Consider the following 27,924-nt stretch of genomic DNA (forward strand, 5'->3'; position numbering starts at 1 on the left):
CCCGTCGACCAACAGCAGGTGTGGTCCTCCAGACATTCTGGGGGTCGTGTGTGAATGAAGTATCCACCAAAACATTAAAATATGGTGTTCACTTAAATCGGCTACAACTTGCCATTTTCACTCCAATATGAAATGAGTACCATTAAAGTAAAATTATCCGGAGGTAAAATAGTCCTCCAATCGGATCTCCGGGCAGGGACTACTTTAATGGTACAGAACCAACTAAACATCTTACAATGGAATGCTGGTGGTATAACTTCAATTCTTTCCAACACAGCTTCATTTCTTATTCTGTCTGTCCACTTCACACACTCCATCCTTCTCCATATCCACATTTCAAATGCGTCTAGTCACTTCTCTTCGCTTCGTCGTCATGTCCATGTTTCTGCTCCATACAATGCTACACTCCACACCAAGCACTTCTAGTCTACCAGATTGGCCATGAAAGAAGGTTGTAGCTATGTTTCGACTTTGTATAGGACATGACTGCCTGGCCAAACATCTTCAATGTATTGATATAGTGGGTAGTCCGAATTATAACCTGCAACCAACCATCTGCTATGGATTCCAGCTCGAACTAGCGCAGCTCTCATCAGAAGTCAATGTGGGAGATGTGCTGAGAAGCAAGGCAACTCATGCAATAACAGAACCTCTAATTTTATTCTTTTGTTCATTTTGCTATTTTTGTTGCAGAAGATTTCATATTTATTTGTTGTTTTTTTTCTCCCCATTTGTAAGCACCATGATTTGAGTCAAGATCTGTGGCTAATAAATACCTAAACTAACCAAACCTAACCTTCGTATATGCAAGATGTATAACTGGAGCACGAAGGGAACTTCTTGATTTGATCTGGAATGTACGTGTACGAAAATAAATCCAGGTAGGGATTATGCTGGCACTGCGTGAGAGGTCCGTGTATGCGCCACAGCCAAACTGTTCTTTTCGCGAGCCCATCTGAGTCAAATGCTTGTTGCATTAAATAAATAAATGTCTCAATTATATTAAAATAAAGAAAGGGTTGTCAGTATTGCCATTACAAGGGATTAGGAACTAAACAAAGGCACTGTCTTCCATATACTTCAATAATGCATCAAACGTTTTCGGAAATAAATTAAAAAACTTCCCAAATACATTTTACATGCGCACTGTAGCCTACCCTTTTCACCTATTATTATTATTATTATTATTATTATTATTATTACAGTAGAACTTGGTTATAGCGACCTCGTTTTATGCGACACCTCACCTATAACGTCAAATATTCTGTGGTCCCAACTAATTCCCCATAAGACATGCTTTTCTACCTTGCTTCATACGACAAATGTATATGCGTCTACCTCGCATATAACGTCATTTTCAACCTCAGTTTGGAAAAAGATTGTCTAAGAACCAAAGTATTTTAAGAAATATTTTGTTGAAATCTGGCGAATTATTTATTGTCCCCTTCTGTCATAGACTTCTGAAATGGAGGCACATTTCCTTTAACTCACCCGAATTCATGCCGTATTAACGGCACTTGCGTACGATTAGTTTGGGCCAGGTAGTTTTCACTAAGTGCACGCATTTTAGTGTAGTATGGCCACTAAAAGAAAAGTTTTAACGTTGGAAGAAAAAGTTAGTGATTCATCAATGGAATGGAATAAAAAAAGGTGATGTGTGTCGTGAGTTTGGCCTAGTTAATTCCACAGTCCAAACGGTTTGGAAGAGCAAAGATAAAATTGCTGCAATTGAACAGAATAGATCGAAGCTAGGGGAAGGAGCAGTGAAATTGCAATTGAAATAATGAATATAGAACGTAATTTAGAAAGTGTGTATTGGGAAAATAGGAGACAACAGAGTAAAATGACTGATTACTTGACTCCTAAGTAAAGAAGTTTGGTGAGTACTGAACAAACTGTTTTAATACAGAATATTGCATTCATAATTGTACGTGTGTTTTATTACGTTCATGGTAGGTTTAAAAGTGAATACATAAATTTAAAATAAGCCTAATTAAGTTTGTTATTTTTCATTTTCCACCTCACTAGACTGATTATATGAAACTCGGTTACTATGACATTCGTTTATAACAACATAATTTTTAAGGTCCCTTGAATGTCATTATAACAGAGTTCTACTGTATTATTATTATTATTATTATTATTATTATTATTATTATTATTATTATTATTATTATTATTATTATTCTAACTGAAACTGCAGTCACAATGCACGTGAAGTACAATTGCGCGATTTTTTCCTTGCAGTGGTAAAAATATTGTGTAATAGGCCTACTGATTAATCTGTAGTGTATAGTAATAGTAAATGCTGTACTATTTTTGTGCATGTAAATATATTTTTAATTAGAAGTTAGAATTAAATTAAACAAAAAATTAGTCCGTAATTAGGAAACAGTTTACTGTTGTGTGTCATTCTGAAAATCGAACTGTATTAAAGAATGTGACTTGTTCAGGGATCGAAATCGGTATTTTCACGATCGGTGACGCTCTATTATTTTTGTGAACACAGTGGTGTTGTTGACAATGGAATTAAATGACTAGTGAGATGATACCGAGTATTACTACGATTCTGTATTTGTAATAATTAAGATTGTAATATATATATATATATATATATATATATATATATATATATATATCAATTCATATAAAAATGTCGGACACAGCTTCGAAAATTGTAATCCCTTTATCAAATTTACACAGACAGAAACACGAGCTGTAGTTACTTCTTTCACTCGAAAAAATCGATAGAACAAAATGCACAAATTCTGAATACATTTCCCCCCAGAATAAACTTGAAATATTCTGTTCTAAAGCTTCCAATTTTTCTGGTCACTGCTCTCCTGTAAGTTGGGAATAATGCATTGAGTGCATAGTCTGGTAATGTATATCCTCATCTCACAATCGGACAGTATGGTGCATATTATGAAATTTAAAAAAAAAAATTTGAAAATATCAAATTCATTCTTAGATTGCAGTCTATGTAAAAAGAGGTGGCAAGTCAGAACTGACCTGCAGGACTTAGTTTTCCGACCCCTGCTTTATAGACTCGAACATAATTTACATGTGGAGATATTTTTCTATTTGCAAGCACATTATCAATAATAATTTTACTTCCTCATGCAGTCCATGTAGGCCTATACAGTAGCGTGCAAATTAATCCGAACACATATTTTTACATTTTCTGTCATTGTTGGCCTCGCAGCTGCTCATACCGCTTTAATTGGCATCTGTAGTACGTGTAATTCCATTGTTGAAGGTCTGTCATTATTTTTTTTATAATATGTGACATTTTGCCTGTCGTTTTGTACTTATAAGTATTTCAGTTGTGTTGAAGACTTAATACTGCAATCCTGTGTACATTCTTTCGTCTTCACAAATGGATACAACTCCACGAAAACGGTCTAAAATTATAACATTAGCAGAGCATTCTTCTATGACACAGAGGCAAATTGCTGCAGAATGTCACATCGGTTTGGCTACTGTTAATTCGATCATAAAACGATACAGGGAGACTGGATCCATCACACCCCAGAAAAAAGGAAACTGTGGCCGGAAAAGGAAGACTTCACCTGCAGATGATCGTTTAATTGTCAGGAAAAGTAAATTAAATCCTAGACTAACTGCTGTCGACTTAACCTGCGAGTTAATGGCTACTACTGGGGCGAATATTCACGTCACAACAGTGCAGCGTAGACTTTTGGAAGCTGGACGAAGGGCTCGTAAGCCTATTAAGAAGCAACTTCTAACCCCTGTTATGTGCAAAAAACGCTTAATGTGGGCAAAATTACATCAACACTGGACAGTGAATGACTGGAAGAATGTACTTTTTTCCGATGAGTCTCATTTCGAGGTCCACAGCCACCGTGTTTCTTACGTACGGAAAGGATCCGAAAAAGTAACAGCAGCTCCTCTCCAACAAGCACCCAAATACCCCCCTAAAGTAATGTTTTGGGGTTGTTTTGCACATAAAGGGCCTGGAGCATTAATACCTATCAAGGGAATGATGAATTCTGACAAATATATTCACTTATTGGAAACCAGAATTGTACCCCAGCTGCAAAAATCATTTCCGGATGGCAGAGGTGTGTTCCAACAAAACCTGGCACCATGCCATACATCTCGAAAAACTACAGAATTCTTCAACAAGAAGAATATTCAGGTACTCCCCTGGCCAGGCAACTCACCCAACATCAACCCCATTGAGAACTTGTGATCAATTTGCAAAAGAAGAATGCAAAAAATGGATTGTTCTACAAAGGAGAAGATGATTTCTGCCCTCATTGGTGTATGGTTTCGCGATGAAGAAATGAATATTAGTGGAATCCATGCCAAATCGTCTCAGAGCTGTTATTAGGAACAAAGGAGGCCACATAGATTACTGAGGTATGTCTTAGATCCTTTTTTTTTTTATCCCGTTTGAGTGTTTTTTCATAAGTAATTACGTTGTTCGGATTAATTTGCACGCTATTGTATTTATGTATACCTTAGTGTCTGAGAAGTCATTAGTAATTCTGAATGTTTCAAAGTCAATGAGACATTTACCATTGTTTTTATTAGTGACCCGCACATTAGTTCCAACTATATTATTATTTTATTTCCTATTCTGGCATTCATGTCTCCACCAATAATTATTATTTTTTTATTTATTTTATCTATATGTGTTTTGAGTTCAATATAGAAGTTAGTAATGTCGGTGATATTCTGATAGCAAAATGATATTTGGCGGGATGAGTCCGAGGATTAGCCATGGGATTATCTACAGTTGGGAAAAACTTAGAAAAAACCTTCTACCAGATATTCGTCCCAAGCAGGATTTGAACCCACACCTGAATGCAGCCTCGAAGTACAAGTCCAGCCAAGACCCTGAGCTATGATGCTAGCTTTTTACAGAAAGTGACATCGACCATGGTTTGCTGATACCTACTAGGAAAAACTTTTGAGTTGGTCCAGCTGTAAAAGATATGCACCTTTGTAACAAATAGATTATGTACGTCATTGTTATTACGGAATAAAAAAATAATAATTTGATTGTCGTCTGTGTAATGTTTTAGTTTATTATATCCAACGAAATGAAATTATATCTTTACTTTCAACAATGTACGATTTTTTTTGTAGCCCCGAATCCACCCACTAAAACCGCCACTGCATAATATTGTAATCGTAATAATCATATCTAAAAAATGAATTGTTTTAAACGTTACTAATGCAATTCATATAACTTCATATCGTGTAACTCTTCCTAAGTTTATTTCGTAAATGGGAACTTATGCAATGAGAATATCTCAAAATTACATGTTACTGCGATAATTTTGTGTTCAGTGTGCTGTCTTATGTAATAAAGTAGCCTTGATATTTTGTTACCAACTTTATTAAATGTCATGCTATTATAAAGTACATTAATTAACTTTATGCTGTTGTATGTTACAAATGCAGTTTATCTGTAAAAGTAGACAGACGGTTTTGATGAAACTGTAATGACATTAATTTCGTATTACGAGTTTTCTTGACAATAGTGACACATTTTAAATCGCCAGTAGCTTTTGCCGTATTTGAAAGAACCGCGTATAGGATATTTGCAAATAGCGTAGATGTTGGTAATACTGACATTGACTCATATTTATGTTGGTCTCTGTGGAGTTATGATTGGTGCGATTTACGGACCAATGAAATGAGTACAAGAATCCAGAAATGTCAACGTAGGTTTGTTATGGGTACATCTACGTAGTCTATTTATTATATGTAGGCTGTGAAGACTTTTTGACAACTTGAACAAAACGGAAACCATTGCCGGAGGTAAGTGAACATATTAAAATAAGTGAGTGGCTATTTTAGATTACAGTCTGTGTCAGGTAAGATTTCTGGTAGCTGGCCAATGGATTTACCCAATTTCTGAACTATGTACTATTTTACATGAAGTAAAAATATATGTTATATTCAGATTTCAGGCCATTTACTCACCTTTGGAAGTTCAGTAGCAGCATAAAATATTAACAATGAGTGACGAAGGATTTGATCCTTGTGAATGCATTTGGAGCCATGAGATGGCAATGAGACGTTTACTTTCACTGGTAAGTAGTACAGCGCTCTTTAATTTGTGTAGGGGCGTATTTCATAATTGCTCGGAACTAGACATTTACGTCGAACTGTCGTGAAATGCATCGAAATGTGATTAGTTCGTAGAGTATTGGCATGTGCATGTTTTGGACGAAGTAATTAATTGGAGGATGCCTGTTTGTTTACGTGTGTGTGTGTATATATATATCGCGCATTTCCTCACTAGATAATTTCACTATCTAGTTCACTTCAGCTGTAATGTAACTTTGGAACACGGCCTATGTACATATAGTTTCACCAAGATGTGATTAAAATGCCACCTCCGTCATTAGAAAGGAAATGTAAATTGGCATTGAAAGTACCAAGTGATGTCAGGTGATACAGTATAGGCGTGGAAGGATATTTGTAATAAAAATGATAAGATTTATTGTAGTGGGTTAATTGAAATTAGATACTCTGCAAGAAGTACTGTTTACACTTCAGGTCCAATTAGCCAATATACGAGTAAGTTGAAGCATCATTAGTTACTTGAAGTTGGTAGGAACAGTTTGGTTTAATAATACTGGCAAGAAAAGTTGTTGAAAATATTGCCATTGCAATAGTGTGACAGTAAGGTGAAGTTACCATTAATTGCATTACAGTTTGTTAAAGTAAATTGCAGTAGTGTACCGTATTTTGGAAAAAAGTTGGTTTGAAAGTGTGTAAAGACAATAAATAAAAAATTGTGTCTCCTTTGGTTCACTTAAGTATAGTCATCTTTTTAAAAGTAATAACACACAGTTTATAGTAGGGATGCTCAAATCACACTTTACTCAGATGTAAATGATTCCTAAGTTCCTAGTAGATTTAAACACAATGTACACAGACAAGCTATCTCTCTTTTCGTAACAAAATAATTTCTAAGTCAATTTTTCCGTTGCCTCTTAAAGTCACATGACCCCTATGTGTCAGTTCGGAGCACAGATCAGACACAGAGAGACAAGGTGGCGATATGTTATTCATTTCGTAGGAATGAAAGATTGACATAGTTACAAGAGTTCAGTAAAGAAGTGTGTATTGTGTATGGTTTTACAATCAGTTAATGTAAGTGAGCTGGCAAACTATATATAATTTCATTGAATATTATTTTAACTAAAAGAAATGAGGGACAACACCACATCTTATGACAGGATTGGAGTCAGGCAGATGTTACTTTAAGTAAAAAGTGCATTTAGTTTAATATTGAACGGGGAATGACATAATCATATTCCTGCTTTTAAGGAATACTTTTCGAGTGGATTTTGTGATAATGAAGCCCGAAATATTGACTTGACTTTCAATAATCATTAGTACTGGCATATCGAATAGCGCATCCAATCAATAGTAATGTGATGACATGTGGCGGCATTATTCTTTATCGTTTTTTATGGTCTTGCTTTGTGTTGCTTTCACATTGTGGTTACTTTGCTTGCTTTGTTCTCTCTAGTTGTGTAAATCCCTTTTCCAATACTTTTTTGTTAGTTTATGCTGTTTATGAATCGTTATAATGGCGACAAAACAGAAGAAATTAACTATAAGTTAGACAGAAAGTGAAAATAATAAGGGATGTCGAGGCTAATCCTCAAATAACACTATCGCACATGGCAAAAAAAAGCATGGTTTTCCAACTACTTCATTATGAGGAATAATGAAGAAGAAAGAAGAAATTTTCAATGCCGAGTTTCAGTGTGGTTCAGGTTCAACCAAATGGAAAAACATTCGTGCCTCACCATTTCAAAAGTCAGAAAATATTATAATGAAATTTATTGTAAATAGTAAAAGTAGACCTAAGTAAATAATTATAATATTTGGTACCTAACACACATGTTAGTACCAGTAATTTTAGCCTTTCCTTTCCATTTTATGTAAACCCCTTTTAAGGAAAACCCTTATTTAGGGAAAAAAAAGTATTCGCTCTGAGATTTGTTAAAAAGCGGTTATATTGTAACTTAATCATTTTTAAAGGTAATAGCTTTTTATATAAAAAATAGACTAATTTCAAGGTCCAATTAGTTGACCCGATTGGCCTAGTTGATATAGCGCTGGCCTTCTACACCCGAGGTTGTGGGTTCGATCCCAGGCCAGGTCAATGGCATTTAAGTGTGCTTAAATGCGACAGGCTCATGTTTGTAGATTTACTGACATGCAAAAGAATTCCTGGGAGATAAAATTCCGGCATACTGGCGATGCTGATATAACCTCGGCAGTTGCGAGCATCGTTAAATAAAACATGACATGACATTTCAAGGTCCAATTTGATAAAATACTAGAATTTAAAGATTCCTTTACAGAAGGGGGTCTTACTTACAAATGCCGTTTAAGGAACCTGGAGATTCATTGCCGCCATCACATAAACCCACCATTGGTCCCTATCCTGAGCAAGATTAATCCAGTCCCTACCATCATATCCCACCTCCCTCAAATCTATTTTAATATTAGCTCTGTTTGTAGTACAGTAAGAAACCGTTGCCACTGATCAGATGCATGCACATATCCATTTCCGCATTCCTAGTAGCGAAGATGATAGTTGCTGACTATTAATTTGTTATTCGTACAATGTTTTCAAACGATTTGAAATGATCATCTAACCGTTGGAATAGTTTCCGACAGTAGAGAAAGTTTTTAGTCAGAACATGCGCGCCCATCTGTATACTATCATAATCTTCTCCAAGACCAAAGAATAATATAAAGCAGGCTGTGACAAAAAAATACGAGTTGGTTGTCTTGCCTTCCATTTCCATTTTAATTTAAATTCAGTACACCTTACAACCCCGAAAAGACTAAGTATATGATTATGTCTCGTGACCAGAATATTGTACGAAATGGAACTATAAAAATTGGAGATTTATCCTTTGAAGAGGTGGAAAAATTCAAATATCTTGGAGCAACAATAACAAATATAAATGATACTCGGAAGGAAATTAAACGCAGAATAAATATGGGAAGTGCCTGTTATTATTCGGTTGAGAAGCTTTTATCATCCAGTCTGCTGTCAAAAAATCTGAAAGTTAGAATTTATAAAACAGTTATATTACCGGTTGTTCTGTATGGCTGTGAAACCTGGACTCTCACTTTGAGAGAGGAACAGAGATTAAGAGTGTTTGAGAATAAGGTTCTTAGGAAAATATTTGGGGCTAAGAGGGATGAAGTTACAGGAGAATGGAGAAAGTTACACAACGCAGAACTGCACGCATTGTATTCTTCACCTGACATAATTAGGAACATTAAATCCAGACGTTTGAGATGGGCAGGGCATGTAGCACGTATGGGCGAATCCAGAAATGCATATAGAGTGTTAGGGGGCCGGAGGGAAAAAGACCTTTAGGGAGGCCGAGACGTAGATGGGAAGATAATATTAAAATGGATTTGAGGGAGGTGGGATATGATGGTAGAGACTGGATTAATCTTGCTCAGGATAGGGACCAATGGCGGGCTTATGTGAGGGTGGCAATGAACCTCCGGGTTCCTTAAAAGTCAGTAAGTAAGTAAGTACACCTTACAGCATAGAAAATAAATTAGCGTAAAAAATAAGTGAATTCATATGATAAATGAAAACCCGCCAACTATTTAGTATGTAGATATGCCACCAAGCAGCATCATACTGTTGACAAAAGAGCTACCAGGATTTTCTCTTATAAACCATTTGATATTCGTTCGTAGAGGATAAAGAAAAACTAACTAGTTCCAACAGCAGCCAACCATGCGTGTGCATGTAGGCTATTAAATCAAACGATTTCGTATTTGTTCTACGAAAAAAGCTATTACCCTCCCATCGAAACCTTGGCCTCCCCAAAAGTCTTTTCCTCTCAGATCTTCCAACTAACACGCTATATGCAATTCTAGATTCACCCATATATACTACATGCCCTGCCCATCCCAAACATCTAGATAATGTTCCTCATTATGTTAGGTGAAAGATATAATACATGCAGATCTGCATTGTGTAACTTTGTCTATTCTGTAACTTCATCCCTCTTAGCAGTAGGCTATTTATGAGTCAATTTATCTGTGAATGACGCATATGGAAGACAATAATTTTTAATACAAATTTAATGGATCTGTTAATTCCACTTCTGTAAAAGAGAAAAGCAGACATTATAGCCATCGATCGCCGGAATCAAAGAAGCCTCATTCTTGACCCCACTGTCCGTTTTGAGAAGGACGATCAACAAGCCAATAATGTTAACGATGAAAAGAAGTCTATTTACAATCCATGTATTCCTCACTTCAGTGAGAGATACAAAATGAATATTAATACATGGGAAGTGAAAGGACTTCTTTTTGGCGCTAGGGGAACTTCATTTAAGTTAACCAAAACCATTCTCCTTTCTCTTAAATTTTCTAACGAGAACATTAACAAAATTTGTCTAATGGTATTGAGATATTCATTATCCATTTTACACAATCACTTGTATAACACTACGTAATATTTTTTTTTTTACTTCATTTCATTACTCTTCATTGTACTTTCATCTCATGTTTCTCCGAAATCAAATCGTCGCCTGAATGCAAGAACTAGGTAACTTGATTTTTCATATTTTGTGACATTGCCTATTTACTTATTTATTGCACTAAGGAATATGTCTCGTTTTCTTTTACCTGTTTGTTATATTGGAAAATAGATGTCGCTGGTATCGTTCGATCAGTTACCTAGTTCTTGCATTACATTTTGTGCGATTTTTGCTATGCTATAAAAGAGGTAACTAAAAAACGCAAATCTCGAGTTACCTAGTTCTTGCATTCTGGCGACGAAATTGTGCTTTATTTTTAAATTTATCATTGTTCCGTATTCTCTCCGTAAATCATATTGTATTTTATTTTTAATTTAACCTCTACTTTATATTTTGGATCCTAGTGGTCAGCCGTAGATGTCGGCCAGATGTCCCAAATTGTGGAATTTGTTTTGTTTTAACTTCAGTATCCTTGATGGCCAATTGTTTTTACTGTAACTGTAATCTATGAATTTCGTTAATTGAACATTAGTCATTTGAGAGGTATTATCTGGGGAATAGAAGATTATTCCTAAGAATAATTTTATGTTGAAAAGATCGTGTTTAAATTATACATGTTCTTGGTAAGTTCAAACTGTGTGAGTAACTGTGAACCTAGCCTTTGTATGCTGTTCAGAAGTATATGCCTGTTTACCTTTAAGTCTTCCACTCATGAATGCAGTACCAGTATAACTCATAAATCTGACCTCTAAGGAAAGTCCTCAGGTTGCGGATAGAGGAGGGTAGCTGCGAATATATTGAATAAGCAGTTGTGGACAGCCGATAAGGGGTGGTCCTCCAGCTTGGGGGTTGGGCGAAGGGCTAACAACCCATCACCGTAAAAAACAGCTTGTTACGAAACCTATCAGTAAGCCTCGGAATGAGACTGATTCTCCGGCACAACCACAGAAAAAGGAAAAAGGGCCGGAGGGAAAAAGACCTTTGGGGAGGCCGAGACGTAGGTGGGAAGATAATATTAAAATGGATTTGAGGGAGGTGGGATATGATGGTAGAGACTGGATTAATCTTGCTCAGGATAGGGACCAATGGCGGGCTTATGTTAGGGCGGCAATGAACCTCCAGGTTCCTTAAAAGCCAGTAAGTAAGGAAAGTAGCATCTTCACCTTGATTTTGCATTTCACAAACAAGTGTTTCTGTTCCATTCTTTCCTGTTGTTTTCTTCAAAGGCATAAACTGTAGAAAATGTTTCTGATAAGTATAGCCTTTCTTAATATCTAATATAATCTAAACAAATAGTGAATCTTTTCTTTACATTAAATATCAGTGCTTATCTGTAAAGCAAAGAAACACTTTGCACTGTTAATCTCACCAACAATTTTTTTTTATCCATTTTGAATACTTTTAACACTTGAATATAAGTAATTGATTAACTAACGGACATACTCATGTTAATTATGTAAGTCTGTGCGGCTTACAGCTGTTTCAGTGCTTCATCACATCATCCTCAGAAATACGAAATATACAAACACACTAAAACACACCCCAATCAAATTCTCAACACACAGATCAATTTCAGTACACACACACTATTTGACTCCACTTTCCAACACCTTTCAACAATCAAACGCACCCACATAACAGGCAGAGAAGTTCGAGATAACGCCGAGATCTAGTAGGCTCTGAGGATGGTGTGATGAAGCACCGAAACAGCTGTAATTAACACGAGTAAGTCCGTTAGTTAATCAATTACTTAATTTTTTTTAGTAATAATATCGTTACAGGCTTCAATAATGTGGTTCTGAATATTCCAATGTATGTGGCATTTTTTTCCATGAGAAAATTTCATTCCCCATGAGGATTCGAACCACCGCACATTTTGTAACACAAGTCCTAGGGAGGATGCCTTAGATCACAACGCATGGCATGGGACAAATCTACGTAATTTAATAAATATTTTTTTCATTTAATTAATGATGCTGTATCAACTACTAGGTTGTTTAACGCCAATGGAATTGGTTATTGCAAGATGATATTTGGCCGATGAGGCCGAGGATTCGCCATAAATTACCTGACATTCGCCTTATGGTTGAGTAAAACCTCGAAAAAAAATCTCAGCCCAAGCGAGAATCGAACCCACGCCCAAGCACAACTCCGAAATAGTAATGAAACATGTCTGCCATAAATATTGTCATGCATTTCTTTCAGATGGTATAATATATAAGGCAGCATGTGCATTTGAAAGGGAAGATACACATATGTGTATTATTTTGGAAAATTATACGTAGTATACTTGTTGTTTTGTTAACCCTTTTGTGCAAATTATAGCTGTAGTAGCCAGGTTTAGAAGTAGCACACTCAAATATAGGCTAATTATATCTTTCTGACTGTGCACGTGCATTTATTTTGTTGCCATTGGAAAAATGTACCGTTTTTACTAAATACATTGTTACACCCATATTTAGAAAGATGTAAAGTAACTTCATCAAAATAAAGTTAAAAGCGTACAAGAAGATAAGTATTGAGAAGCACAAGACGTTGTTGTTGTTGTTTTCTAATGCCAGGCATTTGACAATAAAGTCATTTGACCTCTTGCACTCCAATATTTTTCAAAGACATTGTCATGGTTAGCCACTGACGCACAGATTTTGAGATGTTCTGAATCCATTTCTTGGTTTGAGTTGCACAGTGGACAGTTAGGGGACTGATATATTCCAATTCTATGCAGATGCTTGGCCAGTCATGGCCTGTTGCCAATCTAAATGCAGCTACAGACGATTTGCGTGTTAAATCGGGAATCAACTCTGGATTATGATGCAGAGATTTCCATTTTTTCCCTTGAAATTAAAAAAAATGGCAAGTTGTAGCCGATTTAAGTGAACACCATATTTTAACGTTTTGGTGGCTACTTCATTCACACACAACCCCCAGAATGTCTGGAGGACCACACCTGCTGTTGGTTGACGGGTCCACTGGACCTAGTTGGGAGATCTTGTTTATCACCAGCTTCCCCTCCTTAAGCCACTGGAGGACGATTTTAGTGCCATAGCAGGTCAGCAGTAGGAACAGAAAAGTAAGAAGGAAAGGGAAATGAACCCCTAGGCCTCTTGTCCAGGTTGGTTCCTTAAAGCCTTCAATGGGAAGGATTAATGGCTCTCCCCCCTGTATTCAACAAATACCGTTTAAATATTATATCAAATTATATTCAAATTAATATTTTTAAAGCAGAAAATCAAGTTGTATGATCTGTAGCCATTGACCTAATCACATTCCTACTCGTCTTGTTTCGTATTATGTATGACTATGGAGACGGAATTGTGAAACAGGAACTTTGATAAGAGAGATAGCAGTAGGAATGATAAGAGTATAAACTACACTCCCTTTTGCGCCGAGATATTTATATACTCATTATATTGGTCGAAAGTTATCCCTATGTTGTTAATGGACAGAGTAAGTTGTTCAGACATTTTCCATTATTCATATATAGCCTATGTGTACATTGAGGGCTTTGTATTTGATACATTCTGAGTTCAATACCCTAACTTGATTTTATGATTAGAGATTTTATTCAGTTTCATTCACCATTCTGTGAAATTTTTTGTTGATATAACGACTGTGATCCACATCTGTGGAGTAACGGCTAGCGCGTCTGGCCGCGAAACCAGATGGCCTGGGTTCGATTCCCAGTCGGGGCAAGTTACTTAGTTGAGGTTTTTTTCTGGGGTTTTCCCTCAACCCAATATGAACATATGCTGGGTAACTTTCAGTGCTGGACCCCGGACTCATTTCACCGGTATTATCACCTTTATCTCATTCAGACGCTAAATAACCTAAGATGTTGATAAAGCATTGTACTACTAAGATTTCAAATCATCCGTCCTCAAGTGAGGTTGACCACTGGGATCCGGAATTAACAAAATATAACAGATAAAGGGAAATGAAACGAGCAAAATACTGATTCGATTTGTACATTAAAACAAAAATTTACGTGTTAACATATAGATGATAGTGTAGAATTTGAAGAGAGGCCTTCAGAATTTCCATTACAATCTTCTGAACCTCATAAAAGGGAATTTGAAAGGATTTAAGGATATTGCATGTACATTTTGGTAAACAACCCCTCGCTCCAAATAGTAAGCCTGTAACATCCCAGTTGTAAAGCGAAATGCCATATTTTTCACTGAGGTATGGAAGACACTGTACATATTTAGCTCGCTTGTCACCATTTATCTGCAGTGCTTTATTCGTGTCTCGTTCAAAGCAAATCGTAGGGGCAAAGACCATCGCTGTCTGGGTTCTTCTATTCTTCTTCTTCTTCTTCTTCTTCTTCTTCTTCTTCTTCTTCTTCTTCTATCTATTCTACTAAAAAATATAAATAACGACTTTGGGACAGGCTGTGTTAATATATAGAGATATTCAAAAGTAAGTTCCCATTTTGAAACAGCTGTATCTTCTGTACTTATCAGCAGTTTGATTTCATATACTAGGTACCATTACTGTTTTAGAAGGTTTGGGTTTTTTTTTATCAATGCGTGTTTTGTTGCTTGTACAAACAATAATTGTTGTTCAGAGTACAGACAGCAGTAAGAGAGTAATTTTAATCATTTTTACAATGGTTTCACTAGTTCACACTTTCCTGTATTTCTTTTTACACGCACATTCGATCAGCAAAAATGTTCTGAGACTTAATAGGCACATTGTCCGTTTCTTTGTTCATGCTGTCATGTTCTTTGCCTCGGAAAGAATTAACATATTTGTTTGTTGGTACCTAAATAAAATACTTTCAATATTTGTCATAAAACTGGTATACCACAGACAGTAACCATTTCCGATTCAGTAATCAAGCAGAGGTGACTATGAAATTTGTCTGGCTGCTGATCACTGTCGTAAATGTCACTGAAATGAGAAAAATTTACGTGGACTTTATGGGGAATTAAATCAGTTCTGAAAAAAATGTTGATTGAAGTGACAGCATCTGTAGCTCCTACTTATATTTTCATTTCAAAATTGTCTCATTATGGGCGTAGCAAACTATTGATTCTTTGGTTTGATTACTGAAGGAAACAGGGTTTTATTGCCAAAGGGAATAGAGGTTCGATTCTGGTTGGGTCTGTAAGATTTGTGGGGTACAAAGTTATCTCAGAGCACTTCGGTTTTCTCTTTTGTCCTCATTCTACCACTTATTTATTTATTCTTTTATTTAAATTTAAATATACAGAATAAAGAATATAATTACAAACAAGAGAAATAGAAATAAAATAATACAATCAATATAAAAAAGAAGGTACAGTAGTATTAACAAAATTTGAGACCGAATGAGCAGCGCTCGTGTTCGGTCGCAGTTCAGATATAATATTAATAGGCCTATAAGAGAATCTATACTAATAATAAATCTGTAGCCGAAATTTTTCTGGTAATTTTCGATTTTGCAAAAATAATTGGTCCTAACATATATAATTAACCACCCTGAAACCGAAAATCGCATTTTTGAAATCTTTGTATGTCTGTCTGTCTGTATGTTTGTTACCTTTTCACGCGATAATGGCTGAACCGATTTATATGAAAATTGGAATATAAATTAAGTTCGTTGTAACTTAGATTTTAGGCTATATGGCATTCAAAATACTTTATTTAAAAGGGGGGGTTATAAGGGGGCCTGAATTAAATAAATCGAAATATCTCGCTTATTACTGATTTTTTTGAAAAATGTTACATAACAAACGTTTCTTTAAAAATGATTTCCGATAAGTTTTATTCTTTACAAAATTTTGATAGGACTGATATTTAATGAGATAAATGAGTTTTAAAATTAAAATAACGCCATCTAAGACAGTGCAATGAATTAAGAACAAATGACTTTGTCTATAAGGGGCCTTTGACAACAACAATCGAAACAGGGGCCTTGGACATCAACACTTGAAAGGTATTAAACATAGCCTACAGAGAATGTTTCTGCTTTTGTATGAAGTAATATCAGAAGCTAAATTAACCGATTTGTATAATTAATTATTATTTCACCATTGGAAAGTGTAGTTTCTCTAGATGGACATAATGCTATAATGTTATTACAGTAACGTCTGAGTAAATCGAGGACAGGTAAGATTAAAATAGCTTCTTATGCACAGAAAATTTGATAGGCTATTTTGTACATTCGTTTTCTGTATTTCTTAAAATAATATTTATGTACACTCATTTTAATCTCAGAGAATTAACGAACAACGAGAGTGTATTGATTTAGTATGCAGTAATAGTACGTTAGCTTAGCAGTCCATTATTTTATAATTCAAATTTTAACTATGCTCAATTGAATCGTGTTAAAATACATAAAATATATATGCAATAAATGCAATGCAAAAGAAATTGGGTAATGAGCGAAGCAGATTATCTTGCGCTGTTGTAAAAGTTGTTCCCTGGATCAAACGTCCTATTTTAATTATGTAATTACTTTATATTTATTTCAAACAGGTGCAGCGGAGCGCACGGATATGGCTAGTATAAAATAAAATAAAATAGGAAATAACCACTGGTGCATTATCGTCACCCCATCTGATGTAAATAATACATCTTGTTTAAAAGGGACGTTAAACATTACCTGATAGCCTATTACTCTTAAAGTAAAATAGAGCAATTCTAATATATTTTTCTTTTTACAGTTACGTCAGTCTCAAGCTTATTGCACAGAGACGGAATGTTTGGAAGAATGTGAGTATCATAATTTATCTGTGTCTGAAATAAGTGATTGGAATATGAGTATGAAAGAGGTGTGATCAGTATATGTAATGATGTTAGGATTATACTTAGAATTTAGGGGCCATATTCATAGACATTCTTAGCACGGGCTTCCGCTGGATATCAGCGAACTAACGTTTTTCGTATTCATAAACCAGTGTTAGCAATATGATATGATATGAATCACTCGATAGCCGGTGCTAGTTTAGCACGCTCGTAGCGCGGGCTAGCGAAATGTCTATGCATAGCACCCTAGATTTCCATATGTTGGTGTCAAAGGCATTCCAGTGTCCATATAGGTAATATTACCTGTATATAGGTACATGTTCTACTATGTTACTAGTCCGCGATGTATGCAATGAAGGGGAAAGGAACTGGTCATCCTACCCCATTATGTTCTGGCTTAGTTGCGTCATGAGTGATTTCGTATTGGTATCACTTATGAGGTTAAACCTGTCTTGGGACAGTTGACTAAACATGTCCTGCTTAAAGTGCAATATGGTTCACAATTGCCTGTTTAAATTGTAATGTGTATATATTTCGGTTATAGCACTGGAGAAAGTCATGAGGGATTCACGTATTAAAGGCCCATTCACAATGAAAATTAAACATAACCGTAACATAAACACAGAAGTTTGTGCCCAGGCTACCAAATGGGATCATTCACAATGATTCACATAAGCATTGACATAAACATTACCGTAAGACGTTAACATGAAAGTTTGTAAACCCAAACTTTCATGCTTATGCTTACGTGATTTGCAAACAGAACACAATCGTGGAGCGCTGAAGTATACGACAGAATATGAGGAAATGGCATCATTGTTATGTTTCCATGGTTACCAAGTATGTTTGCTGTTATGTTTATGTTCCCATCGTGAATGATGGCATAGGCTCATTCACAATGAAAATTAAACATAACGTAAGCGTTAACTTAAGAATATAAATGTTACGGTAAAATCAAGAAGTCATACCGTCATTCACGATGGGAACATAAACATAACAGCAAACATACTTGGTAACCATGGAAACATAACAACGACGCCATTTCCTCATATTCTGTCGTATACTTCAGCGCTCCACGATTGTGTTCTGTTTGCAAATCACGTAAGCATAAGCATGAAAGTTTGGAGTTTACAAACTTTCATGTTAACGTCTTATGGCAACGTTTATGTCAATGCTTATGTGAATCATTGCGAATGATCCCATTTGGTAGCCTGGGCGCAAACTTCTGTGTTTATGTTACGGTTATGTTTAATTTTCATTGTGAGACTTCTTGATTTTACTGTAACGTTAAGTTAACGCTTATGTTATGTTTAATTTTCATTGTGAATGAGCCTTAATACTAGGGGAACTATTTTCTATAAGTCGATTCAGGTGCTGGCTTACGCTGACGACTTAGATATCATAGAAAGAAGTCAGGCAGCAATGAAAGAGGCCTTTATTAAGGCAGCAAGAAAGATGCATTTACAAATAAATGAAGAGGAAACAAAGTATATGCCAGTCACGAGAGCTAATATAAATGGACCCCCTTACTTGGAAATAGGCTCTTTTAAATTTGAAACTGTCCATAGTTTTATCTTTCTTGTCTCTGAAATTAACAACAAAAATAATGTTAGTTCTGAAATAAAAAAACGAATATTATCTGCCAATAGATGCTTTTATGGTCTTAGAAGACATATGAAATCTCAAATTATATTTAGGAATACAAAAATTATGATGTATAAAACTCTTATAAGGTCTGTACTATCTTACGCATCTGAGACTTGGTCATTGTCGAAGTCAGATGCGACATTATTATGTACATTTGAAAGAAAGATTCTTAGGCAAATCTTTGGACCTGTTAGAGAAAACAGAACATGGAGAAGAAGATATAATTTCGAACTATACAGATTATATAATGAGCCGGACATTGTTAAATTTATAAAAATAAGAAGATTGGATTGGGCCGGGCATGTTGTGAGGATGCAAGATGATAGGGTTGCGAAGAGAGTTTTTAAATTTATTCCGATGGAAAGAAGGAAGGTTGGGAGACCGAGATTGAGATGGGAAGACTGTGTGATGGACGACATCAAGACTTTGGGTGTTAGAAATTGGAGAAGTTTGGCATTGGATAGGGAGGAATGGAGAAAACTTCTGAAGAAGGCCAGGGCCCATGAAGGGCTGTCGTGCCATTGATGATGATGATATAGATAGATAGATATTTGTCATCAACATTTATATTAGTTATGGTGTACCACAACTTATGTATATGGGTTTTACCATAACTTTCTATTAATATAAATACAATTAGCATGCAATCTCGACATCCTATCATCTACTCTCGCTATTAACTGAACTCCAATCAGTCAGTTTCTTCTTAATGATCTTACATGTCCACCATCTGTTCGTTACACACTTACGTTCCTTTCAGCATTCTAATCTTGCTAACTAAATTTATACATAATTCCGTCTTTCTACATTACATCTAACTCGTAACACTTCACCCGGTTATACTCATTGGGATCTTTTTTTCTACCTAATACACGTCATTATAATCTTATTAAATCTTGACATGAGTATCTAGTTCACTTTAGTTTGAGCATTAATTTCATAACCACAATCAACACTCAGAAAAAAACCATAGAAAATTATAAATACTATCACTAAGATCATCTATCATAACTTCACTACATCACTTTCGAAGATTTACTTCTTTACAATAAGCTTCAATCGATAACTATATTTATTAACTAGCCACTTTTTAATTTCCCAACTTTTTTTTTTTTAACTTCCTACCTGATCGCTATATCTATGATCCCCTAAACACATTTTCATCACACTAAAACACGATTTACGACATTAAATCACCAAACTTCCTGTTGTAGTTTCATTCAGACCTTTTATTTCTTTTTTACCGCTTGTGCACCAACTTCTAAGATTGTAACTTTTTTTGGCCCTTAAATGTACCTGTCAACGATAAAATACTGCCTTGTGGTGACGAAATCACTATCTCTTCACCCATCATGCTTTTGATGATGATATATTTCGGTTTCTGTAATAATGATTGAAAGTAATCGTAATATGCTTTAATGATAACATTTTTATTTCACTTCATTTTCTTTAAAATTCTTTATTCAAATTTAGATTTATTGTTTGTAACGGGAAGGTACTGAATCAAACAAACTTTGATAAATCTGGCATTTATTAGTTTAGCCAAATAAATGTTTTTAAACAAGTTTATTTATTTTTTAAGAAATACTGGTTTTTTAAAGATGAGATGAAAGTGTGTGTGATATAATGCTCTGGTTATGTTCCTGTAATTGTGTATTTTGGAATGTATGAGAGGGAGAGAGAAAGTGAGGGGGGGGTTGTGTGTGTCCGTGTGTGCATGCGCGTGCGTACTCCGCAGAAAGTTCAGACCATTAGAGGACACCTGCACATCGTATTTTACTCCTGTCCACACCTGTGGAGTAACGGTTGGTGCGTCTTGCCGTGAAACCAGGTGGCCCGGGTTCGATTCCCGGTCGGGGCAAGTTAACTGGTTGAGGTTTTTTCCGGGGTTTTCCCTCAACCCAATATGAACAAATGCTGGGTAACTTTCGGTGCTGGACCCCGGAATTATTTCACTGGCATTATCACCTTCATCTCATTCAGACGCTAAATGACCTAAGCTGTTGATAAAGCGTCGTAAAATAACCTAGTAAAATAAAAAATAAAAAAAATTTTACTCCTTCCACATATTTTTCTACTCATATTGTGGACAGTCAGATGTTGCAATGTCCGAGCTGGGAACAACGAAATAGATTAATGCTTTTAATTTTTTGTGTACTGAAATATCTTCAAATTGATGAACCAGTAGTTGTAGAATAAACATTATGTTAATAAATTTTGTCTGCTGCTGTGTGGTGTAACGAAAATTGAGACTTGTGATGATATGCAAGAAGTCAAATGTTCATCGAAAATTATATAAAAGCATGTGTGCTATACAGTTTTTAAATTTACATTTTGAAGAGAGATGGCATTGCAGGTTTTTTCTAAACATTTTGTCCTTATTTCCTAAAGTTGGTGAGACACGAGTTTTCAATTTTCACTATTCTCTGGCATCTACCTCAATCATCTAATTAATGTAAGCTGTCTTTGCCATCCATATTCATTAAAATTTTCCCTACAGACGTGTCCCTTCAAAAGGCATATATAGGTAGATGTGTGTCCCACACTTTAGAGACTTCTTGTACGGGTCATAAACTCAGTATTGCACTCAGATATCGAGAGGACTATTCATTTGGTTGCAAATATGGCGTTTGTTTTTTATTTCGTTCGGGAACATACTGTAGTTTGTGCAGATGGCACATTATAACTGCAAGACATAAGCATAATATGAAGATAAAGCTATGTTGCCACATGTGGTCTCCTCGTACAAGAAACACGAGTAATACCATTTGAAGGTCAGATATGTTTTATGAGCGTGTGTAGTAATCTGGTTTTATGCCAGTTCTATTTTATTAAAGGAAGTTCCTATAATTTTCTTTTACATGTTGCAGGAAATGCATTATATGAAATAACTCAATTTTGTATGCTCTTTCCTCATTGGAGCTGTATTGTAGTTTGCATTAATAACATTAATTGTAAAAAGTTTAATTCGTTTATTTTTTGTTTGAAACCGTATGTCTTTAAAAATAGAGTTGCCGGCAGATGATGTGGATGGATAAGACATATTGCTTATATGATATGATATGATATATATTTCTTCACAGCACTTCTGTACATGTAATGGTGTACCTCACATTTCTGTATCCGGTGCCACCATTAACAGTAAAATCTCATTAATCCGGACTAATTGGGGGGATAAGTTGACCGGTTTAATGAAAATCCGAATTAACTGAAAGAACATGAATGAACAGTAGAAAGTGCATTATAATTCCGTTTATAACAACAAAACACGTTTATTATACTGTATTTAAAGGGCATAGGCCTAAATACACAATACAGTACAGCAAAATGTAAAGCAATACATACAATGCAGTACATATGTAATACTCATAATATGATGATGTGCCCGACGGACCTGGCTCTGCATCACTCGAAACTCTTACTGCGAAAGTTGGTTTGAAGTATGTTGAGTCTCAAAACAAGGTTTTTTAATTGTTCCAAACTCATCGGTTTTTTTGTCTGTCCAGATTAAGCGAAGTCTGGCTTATCGGGGTCCGGATTAACGAGGTTTTACTGTATTACAATAACACATTATTTGCAGTACACGTCTACACACATACTCCCAATTATGCTATGTACGTTTTTTTTTTTTTTTTTTTTTTTTTTTTTACTTGGTCAATCTTCCCTTCAGTATTTCCCTACATTTCATTTGCTATTCTCTATTTGTTCATTAATCCTAATATATCTAATATTATATACTCCTTTCACACCCCCTTTTCCTCTAACTACTATTCACTAAAATCTCAATTTCAATTTTTCTCTATAAATTATCATATTGAATTATTTGCGTATTTGTTCTTTGACCTTTTATTCAATTACTGTTCCCACATTCAAATGTTAGTACTAATTTTATGCTGACACTTTTTCATTTCTCTAAACCCTTTCTCACTATTTTCACTCATTTCTATTTGCGCTCACTTTCACTTTCATACTATTCTGCTTACACCTAATCCATTGTCACTATTCTCACTTCCTATAAATACTTATATTTTATTTTTTCTTCCACCATTCATGCTCCTTCCCTCCGCTTATGTGGCTAACTTCGACCCCCTGTTGCCTTCTCGTTGCTTCCCTCTGCAAAGTTGAAATATGTCCACTGTCCTCTTTCGTTCTTCTCGTTAGTCCAAATTCTGGATGATCTTTATTCCTCAGGCAAACTCCAGATCATACCATTTTCCGTTCACTTTCAGTTTATCCTCGTACATTTTAGCAAAGTGACCCTTCGCCCTCGCTGCTTTCATATAAGGTAGTAGCTGTTTTCTTCTATTTCTTACTTCAAATGGCATATCTGTTTCCACCCTCACTCCTGAAATATTGCTTATATAAAACTCACGTCAGTTTATTTTAATTTTTCTTTCTGAATTAAAATCAAAGTAGAAAATGTTTTTTTAAAGGTGTGATAATGCTTGTCATGAAAATTACGAATATGTTCAGTGCTGCAGTAGTAAAATGGAAGCTTTAAACTACAATATAATAACTTACCCATATAAAAAAAAATGCACGTCTAAATTTTAAATTTTGAATGCCTGATAGTGATGCACAAGTCTTTATCTTCTAATTTGTTTACAATTCTCGGTATGGAAAAAGATACTAGAAGTTATATTGATACTCTTACTGAAGGTAAGAGTAAGGTCTTTATCTTCTAATTTGTTTACAATTCTCGGTATGAAAAAAGATTCTAGAAGTTTATTGATACTCTTACTGAAGGTAAGAGTAAGGTCTTTATCTTCTAATTTGTTTACAATTCTCGGTATGAAAAAAGATTCTAGAAGTTTATTGATACTCTTACTGAAGGTAAGAGTAAGGTCTTTATCTTCTAATTTGTTTACAATTCTCGGTATGAAAAAAGATTCTAGAAGTTTATTGATACTCTTACTGAAGGTAAGAGTAAGGTCTTTATCTTCTAATTTGTTTACAATTCTCGGTATGAAAAAAGATACTAGAAGTTTATAGATACTCTTACTGAAGGTAAGAATAAGGTCTTTATCTTCTAATTTGTTTACAATTCTCGGTATGAAAAAAGATTCCAGAAGTTTATTGATACTCTTACTGAAGGTAAGAGTAAGGTCTTTATCTTCTAATTTGTTTACAATTCTCGGTATGAAAAAAGATACTAGAAGTTTATTGATACTCTTACTGAAGGTAAGAGTAAGGTCTTTATCTTCTAATTTGTTTACAATTCTCGGTATGAAAAAAGATACTAGAAGTTTATTGATACTCTTACTGAAGGTAAGAGTAAGGTCTTTATCTTTTAATTTGTTTACAATTCTCGGTATGAAAAAAGATACTAGAAGTTTATTGATACTCTTACTGAAGGTAAGAGTAAGGTCTTTATCTTCTAATTTGTTTACAATTCTCGGTATGAAAAAAGATTCTAGAAGTTTATTGATACTCTTACTGAAGGTAAGAGTAAGGTCTTTATCTTCTAATTTGTTTACAATTCTCGGTATGAAAAAAGATTCTAGAAGTTTATTGATACTCTTACTGAAGGTAAGAGTAAGACCTATGATGTAATTAAACTTTTTAAATTTGGAAGAGCTGTCAGACAGAAATTACTTAAGGTAGTAAACTCTCCTTCCGTGTGCCCCACGCCATTGAAATTGTTGTGGCAGTTAGGTTATGTATACTGATTACGATAATATTCATTTTTCATTTGCACATACAACCTAGACACAAAACAAAAGTCATTTACAGTACTGCAAAATGTTACGTACATATTCCATTCATGCCCATAAATACATTAAAACATGTGACATTGTTAAATTAGATAATTTTTATTTCAGTCTTAGACAGAGATAAATTTAAGTGAACAGTAAACTGATAAATCCAATGTGCAGTTGAATATTTCATGTGTATTATAGTATAATATATATGAATACTTGAACATTATGAATTTTATCAGCTTTGACGTTGAAATATTCTATATCACTATAATTGTGCAAATTGCCAAGGGACATTACATATCAACAGGTCTAGGTCCACAGAAGATTGTAGAGTGTTATTAAAACCATCAAAAGATGGCAGTGGTGCAAAGTTACCATGGCTCTCATAAGAAAGGTGCAATGTGCCATTCATTTTGATTTTCCTCCCTTGTTTATTTGTCGTGTTAATAGTGAAGTTATGGCAAAAGGCATTATTGATTAATGATTATATACCGTGGTGTTCTTTGCAAACAGGAAGATCAGAATTAGGGCTGGGAACGGAGCGGTTCGGTTCGGAGCAGTTATTGTGACGTCATTACTCGGTTGAACAGAGTACAGTACCGAGTACAAGTTTTTTTTAGATAGATTGAGTCGATTTTAGAACGTACTTTGAAAGTGAAACCAAGCGTGTTTTAAAAGCGTTGTAGTAAAGTGCTTTCGCTTTGCCAATTGACGAGAAAAAAGTGCTTTTCTTCATTGCAAAATGGCGGTTGCAAATTTCATTTGCGTGATTACAACTATTTGCGAAGTTATTTTGTATGAAAGGCCTATTTAACTTTGTGTTGTTATATATGACAGACAAAATAAAATTGATAAAATAATTTATACGCTAGACACCACCAAGTACGATCAATTATAGCCACTGTCCTTAAAGATGCCGATTACAACACCTTTGAAGAAGTACATGGTCTCTCCGTCACTGGCAGTACACGGCGCATAGATATAATAGCTTTCAAGGAATCTACAAGATCTGGATACATAATTGATCCCACTGTGCGTTTCGAAACGGATGAGGAACAGCCAGCAGAAGTGGATAATGAAAAAAAGAATATATACAATCTTACCATTCCCTACTACCTCAAAAAATACCAGCTAAAAGAGCTTGAAGTAATCGGACTTCTGGTTGGAGCAAGAGGTACCGCTACTCTCTTCATGAAAGATGTGTTTAAGAGGCTTGGAATACCTACATCTATTATTCCGATTGTAACCTTAGCTGCATTGAAAGGGTCAATTGCTCTCCTGAAGAATCACCTATATTCGAAATCAAACTAAGTTCAGTAGCGTTCTTTACTTTTGTAACACTTACCTTTCTAAAAATAGGCATATTTCCACTAATCTCAAAAAAATTATTTGCAGCTACGTACTTGTAAGAATTTCATTGTTAAAACAAAATTAATGGTTTTTCATGAACTTGTAAAAAATTTCTATGGTTAAGTACCTTTGTTCCTTGTGGCAGCTCACGAATGGTGAGAAGATATATAAATTTATAAAAAAAATTTTTTTAACAGCTTATAAATTAACATGTGATGTAAACGTTAAACGCTGCAACTAAGTAAAAAAGAAGATAGAAAGAAACGGGCTCCATGAAGCGCTGCCTAAAACACTTAAAAATAACACACAGAATTATTTACTATTACGGAAAGTGGATAAAATAATAAAACGTGGAATCTTAAACTGAAGAACATAATGTTTATTTATTTTATAACATTACTTGCCTTCAATACAACCATGTTCTCTTTGGTGAAGAGTAATATTATTGATAAATTAAAATAATTAGATAACATAATTCGTAGAATAAATACAAATAAAATTGACTGATGAGGTAACACAAATCCAATAAACACAAATAGAAGAAAAATATAATGCACTTCTTTTTTAACATATTTTAATATTAATCAATCACTCTAATATGATGATAATAATAATAATAATAATAATAATAGTATTATTATTATTATTATTATTATTATTATTATTATTATTATTATTATTAGTAGTAGTAGTAGTAGTATGTATAGTAATATGTTCAGATTGTCAATTAGGCCCACTTGACAGGTCATACAATAGGATGAACTCCTCTTCAACACTAGAGGCCTTTCAGCCCGCCTTGGGGACAAGGAAATAATTTGTCCTGCAGCAGAAAATATTTAAATACAACAGTACCCACGTTGTTGTCTGCTAGAATTAAGTAAAACACGCGAACTCTGTTTGAACATTTGAACTGACCGGTAACGGCTACAGTTAACCGAGTAACTTCGGTGCTCCGCTGCCAAGCACATAAACCGATAGAACCGAGTAACTCAACAGTTCTACTCGCTCCGTCCCCAGCTCTAATCAGAATAAATCAATCTTATATACAACATAGGTAATGTAGGGCTATGAATCACATAGAAACATAATGTATTATCTCTAGATGGCACAGATGATTCATTTTAAACTTTTCAATTCCTAGTGTTAAAAATCGAGAAAAAGGGAGAAATATCATTAAATTAGCACGTTCTTTATTGTAAGTGGCATGAAAAAGAGAATAAAATGCAGTGAACTAACACCTGAGTAGACAATAGCTTTATTTTCTGACTTCTGTGACCAAGACACCCTATCAACATTTCTGTTGGGTCTCTTTACTGTCATACCAGTACAATGACTTCAACACTGAACATATGATAACCATGATGAAAGTCCGCGATATTCAGTTTCAAGTATTGAGGGTGATTTGCTACCAGTTTGCAAAACCACTTTAATGGAAGTATTTGCAGAAATTAACAGATCTGTGAATAATAAAAATGGATCATAGTACCAACGAAATGTTTATGGGAATTAACACCTTTTATAAATTGTGAAGTTTGTTTTCTCTTAATGTGTTAATTTTAGTAGTATCATTAAACTCTTGATAAATATTGGTGAAAAGTTGTTGTAAGTACTATCAGTTCAATTCTAAAAAAGATATTCTTAAAATTGTTCAAGATCGAAAGTTATTTATTAATAAAGTTCTGTTTATAAATTTGGCACTTTTCACCTTTCTACTGTTCAGTATCCAATTTCTTTTCTAAATTAATTTATTTTTAATTTCTTCAGTGATCATAACTTAAATGAAGATTGAATTACAGAGTGTGTATTTGTAATAATGTTATCAGATGTAAAGGAACCTTTAATGAAAATAGTTTCGTTTTATAAGAATGTACATTCTTCACTATTTTGCAATTGCATAAAAAGCAAAGAAATCAGCAGATACTGTGAATATTAAATACGTTTCATGGTATTAAATTTAGAGTTAAAGT

At 34.7% G+C, this 27,924-nt stretch overlaps 1 protein-coding gene across 1 annotated transcript in view; it reads left to right on the forward strand.

Moving 5' to 3' along the window:
* The first annotated feature begins 5,633 nt into the window (after window positions 1-5,633).
* Window positions 5,634-27,924, forward strand: part of LOC138708787 (small integral membrane protein 14) — a 33,027-nt gene continuing 10,736 nt past the window's right edge. Inside the window, exons 1-3 of the mRNA XM_069838964.1 lie at window positions 5,634-5,796; window positions 5,942-6,071; window positions 17,177-17,225. Coding sequence (XP_069695065.1) covers window positions 5,997-6,071; window positions 17,177-17,225 — 124 coding nt within the window. The 5' untranslated portion in view covers window positions 5,634-5,796; window positions 5,942-5,996. The remainder of the gene's footprint in view (window positions 5,797-5,941; window positions 6,072-17,176; window positions 17,226-27,924) is intronic.

This window comes from Periplaneta americana, chromosome 11 (genome assembly GCF_040183065.1).
Source record: "Periplaneta americana isolate PAMFEO1 chromosome 11, P.americana_PAMFEO1_priV1, whole genome shotgun sequence".
Taxonomy (NCBI): Eukaryota; Metazoa; Arthropoda; class Insecta; order Blattodea; family Blattidae; genus Periplaneta; species Periplaneta americana.